The sequence below is a fragment of the Loxodonta africana genome, chromosome 11, assembly GCF_030014295.1.
Source record: "Loxodonta africana isolate mLoxAfr1 chromosome 11, mLoxAfr1.hap2, whole genome shotgun sequence".
In the NCBI taxonomy this organism is placed as follows: domain Eukaryota; kingdom Metazoa; phylum Chordata; class Mammalia; order Proboscidea; family Elephantidae; genus Loxodonta; species Loxodonta africana.
Window position 1 is genome coordinate 26,241,307 of NC_087352.1, and position 3,898 is coordinate 26,245,204.

General features: G+C 45.8%; 1 protein-coding gene across 1 annotated transcript; it reads left to right on the top strand.

The window, feature by feature from the left end:
• The first annotated feature begins 986 nt into the window (after nucleotides 1-986).
• LOC100658553 (olfactory receptor 5AP2-like) lies at nucleotides 987-2,411 on the top strand. The gene has a single exon (XM_003406646.3). It carries the CDS (start codon nucleotides 1,323-1,325, stop codon nucleotides 2,247-2,249), a length of 927 nt encoding a protein of 308 aa, XP_003406694.1. The 5' UTR covers nucleotides 987-1,322; the 3' UTR covers nucleotides 2,250-2,411.
• The last annotated feature ends 1,487 nt before the right edge of the window (nucleotides 2,412-3,898 follow it).

Sequence of the window (3,898 nt, forward strand, 5' to 3'; positions counted from 1 at the left end):
AGAACATCAGAGAACTCCAAGGAACTCCCCCTAGAGCCACACCCTGAATTTGGATTTCTAGCCTCCTGAACGGTGAGATAATAAACTTCTGTGCTTTAAAGCCCCCCCCCCCCATTTATGGTATTTCTGTTAACGGCAGCACTAGGTAACTAAGACACCTCTCAGTATACGAAAGGAGATTTCACATGAAAAAATCTGGAATTCTGTGACTTGGGGAAAGGCTAGCCAGAATGGTTGCATGGCTTGTAGAATGTAATCAATGTCACTGAAGTATACATTTAGAAATTGTTGAGATGGCATATGTTTTGTTATATAAATATTTACCACCATCCAACTTTAAAAAAAACTGCAGTTCTGACTTCTCTTGAAAAATATCAGAGAATCTGACGATACAGGTTTACTTTGCCATATGGCAATGGTTGGCAAGAGCTTAGAGCAGCTGCCTCATTTGGATGGAACATATGCCCTCCATTTCTCCACAGTCCCCACCATTCCCTATTGTGTTACGCTCAGCTTCATTCACTCATTTATATATCTACCCATCACTATGGGTAGCTCAAACATTTAAGCACTCAGCTACTAACTGAAAGGTTGGTGCCTCAAGTCCACCCAGAGGCACCTTGGAAGAAAGGTCTAGCTCTACTTCTGAAAGGTCACAGCTATTGAAAACCCTTTGGAGTACACTTCTACTCTGACATACATGGGGTTGCTCTAAGTAGGAATCGACCCAATTGCAACCATTTTTTTTTTTTACACATCTCTGTAGGTATCTCAGTTTTAGAGCCCTGTAAGTATTTGATTTTGAGACCCTTGTAGTATTTGAGTTTGCAGCCCCTGTAGGAATATGGAGGAGCCCTGGTGGTGCAGTGATTAAAGTACTTGTCTGCTAACCGAAAGGTAGGTGGTTCGAACCCACAGGCTGCTCCTCGGTAGAGAGATGTGGCACTCTGCTTTTGTAACATTTACAGCCATGAAAACCCTGTGGGACAGTCCTACTTTGTCCTATATGGTTGCTATGAGTCAGAATTGACTGGACAGCAACAGGTTTGGTTTTGGTAGGTATTTGGGTTTGAGGCCTCTGTAGGTATTTGAATTTGAGACCCCTGTAGTATTTGAGCTTAAGACCCCTGTGGTATTTGAAGTTGAGACACCTTCAGAAAGCAAATAATGCATTGTGTGATTAATGAAGAATAGTACTTCACTAAGATTTATCCAACTGCTCTGTCCTTTCCTTCTAGATCTTTGTTATTGTTGAATTATTCTCCTCATGCCCTCTTCCCTGAGCATCTTCTGTAGTTCAAGAGGTTTTCCTAGGACAGAACATGACCAACCTCACAGCAGTATCTGTCTTCATCCTCCAGGGCTTCTCAGCCATCCCTGAGTTACAGCTCCTCAGCACGGCAGCCTTCCTTCTCATTTACATTGCTGCAGTGCTGGGGAACATCTCCATTGTGGCTGCCGTGACACTGGACGCCAGCCTGCACACGCCCATGTACTTCTTCCTCAAAAACCTCTCCCTGGTGGACATCTGCTCCATATCCACCACTCTGCCCCGGGCCATGATGGCTGCCACGGTGGGCTCAGGGGAGATTTCACTCCCTGCCTGTGCATCTCAGCTCTTCGCCTTTGTCTGCTTTGGGTCAGTGGAGTGCTTTCTCATCACTTCCATGGCTTATGACCGCTGTCTGGCCATCTACAGGCCCCTGTTGTACAGGGCAGCCATGAGCCCCCAGACCTGTGTCTCCCTGGTGGTGGTGGCTTGCAGCAGTGGGCTCGTTTACTCCGCCTTCCACACAGCCAACACCTTCTCCCTGCCCTTCTGTGGCCCCAATGTGATTGACCACTTCTTCTGTGACATTCCCCCCGTCATGCACTTGGCCTGTGCCAGCACAGATGCCCATGAGGCTACTGGATTTGCAGTCAGCGGCTGCGTCATTATGAGCTGCTTCACCCTCACCATTCTCTCCTATATCTGCATCTTGGCTACTGTGGTCCAGATCCGCTCAGCAGCTGGCCGCGGGAAGGCCTTCTCCACCTGCTCTTCTCATCTGGCCACAGTGCTCCTGTTTTATGGTACTGGCAGCTCTGCCTACATGCAGCCCACCACCCACTACTCTCCACTACAAGGGCGCCTGGCTGCAGTCTTCTACTCTGTCCTCACGCCCAGCCTGAACCCGCTCATCTACAGCCTGAGGAACAAAGACATGAAGAAGGCCCTGCAGAAGCTCTACCTCCAGGTACCACTGTAGGGCCTAGAATCTGGATGTGAGAAACTGTTAAGGGTTGAGTTGTGTCCTCCCAAAATATTTGTTGTAAATCCTAACCCTTTTTCTTGTGGAAAGGAGCCCTGGGGGCGCAATGGTTAAGCGCTAGGCTGCTAACTGAAATGTCAGTAGTCCTAACTCACCACCGGCTGCATGGGTGAAAGATGGTAGCAGTCAGCTTCTGTAAATATTTGGAAATCCTGTGGGCCAGTTCTACTCTGTCCTACAGGATCACTCTAAGTCAGAATCAACTCCACGGCAATGGGTTTGGCTTTTGGTTTTGGTAGGGATTGAATTGTTTTTTGCTGTTAAGATGGTTTGGACTCATGGAAACCTTATGCACAACACAACAAAACATTGCAAGGTCCTGTGCCATCTTCACGATAGTTGGTATGTTTGAGTCCATTGTTACAGCTATTGTGTCAATCCATCTCATGGAGGGCTTCCCTCATTTCTGCTGACTCTCCACTTTATCAACCATAACGATGGATTGAATTATGTCTTCCAAAAAGGTGTGTTGAAATTCTAACCCCTAGTGCCTGTGAATGTGCTCTTGTTTGGAAATAGGGTCTTTGAAGATGTTATCAGTTAGGTTATCAAGAATCATACTGGAGTAGGGTGGGTTCTGATCCAATTTGTATTGTCGTTAGTAGCATCCAGTGGTGTCACTAGGGTTGGCGTCGCTCAGTGTGGTAACTTACGGTGTTATGGTGTTATCCACTTCCCTTCCCACCCCCCATGGATCTCCTCCCGCATCAGACCATACAAAATCCTTAGTAATGCCTGGGGCTACTAGAAGCCAAGAGAGATGAGAAAGGATCTTCCCCTGGAGCCTTCAGAGAAAACATGGGCCTAACAACATCCTAGATTTGGACTTCCAGCCCCCAGAACTGTGAGACAATAAATTTCTGTTCTTAGAAGGCACCCAATTTATGGTGCTTTCTTACAGCAATCCTAGGAAACTAATAAAGTGACAAATGATATTATGTGTACATAGGGAAAGATAGGAGAGAGTGCTAATAATTTAAATTGTGTGGGCCATTCCATCCAAGAGTTCACTCAATGTTTCATCACAATCTCCCTCATTCCCTAATCGTGCTGCCCAGCTTAATCCACTAATTTATATACCTATCCATCTCTGTAAGTATTTGAGTTTGAGGTTTCTGTAGGTGTTTGAGTTTGAGTCTCCTGTAGGTATATGAGTTTGACGCCTTTGTATGTATTTGAATTTGAGACCCCTATAGGTATTTGAGTTTGAGGTCCCTGCAGGTATTTGAGTTTGAGCTCTTGTATGTGAGTTTGTGATCCCTACAGAAGGCCCTGGAGTGGGAGTCCAATTATTGTTGTTGTTAGTTGCCATCGAGTCAGCTCCAACTCATGGATACCTTATGTATAATAGTACAAAATGTTGTCTGGTCCTGCACCATCTTCATGACAGTGTCTCTGTTGTGGCTGTTGTGTCAATCCATCTCATTGAGGCTTTCCCTTGTTTCTGCTGACCCTCTGCTTTACCAAACATAAAAACAATAGATGTGAATCTTCTCTCAGCTTGTTTCTCACATAGTGTCCACAACTTGCCCTGCTCAATGTGGTATGATGTTTGGTGGTTTACAGTTTTCATCTAAAATCTGACT

Excerpts from the sequence above, each read along its gene's own strand:
- LOC100658553 (XM_003406646.3), top strand. The coding sequence starts at position 1,323 with ATGACCAACCTCACAGCAGTATCTGTCTTCATCCTCCAGGGCTTCTCA.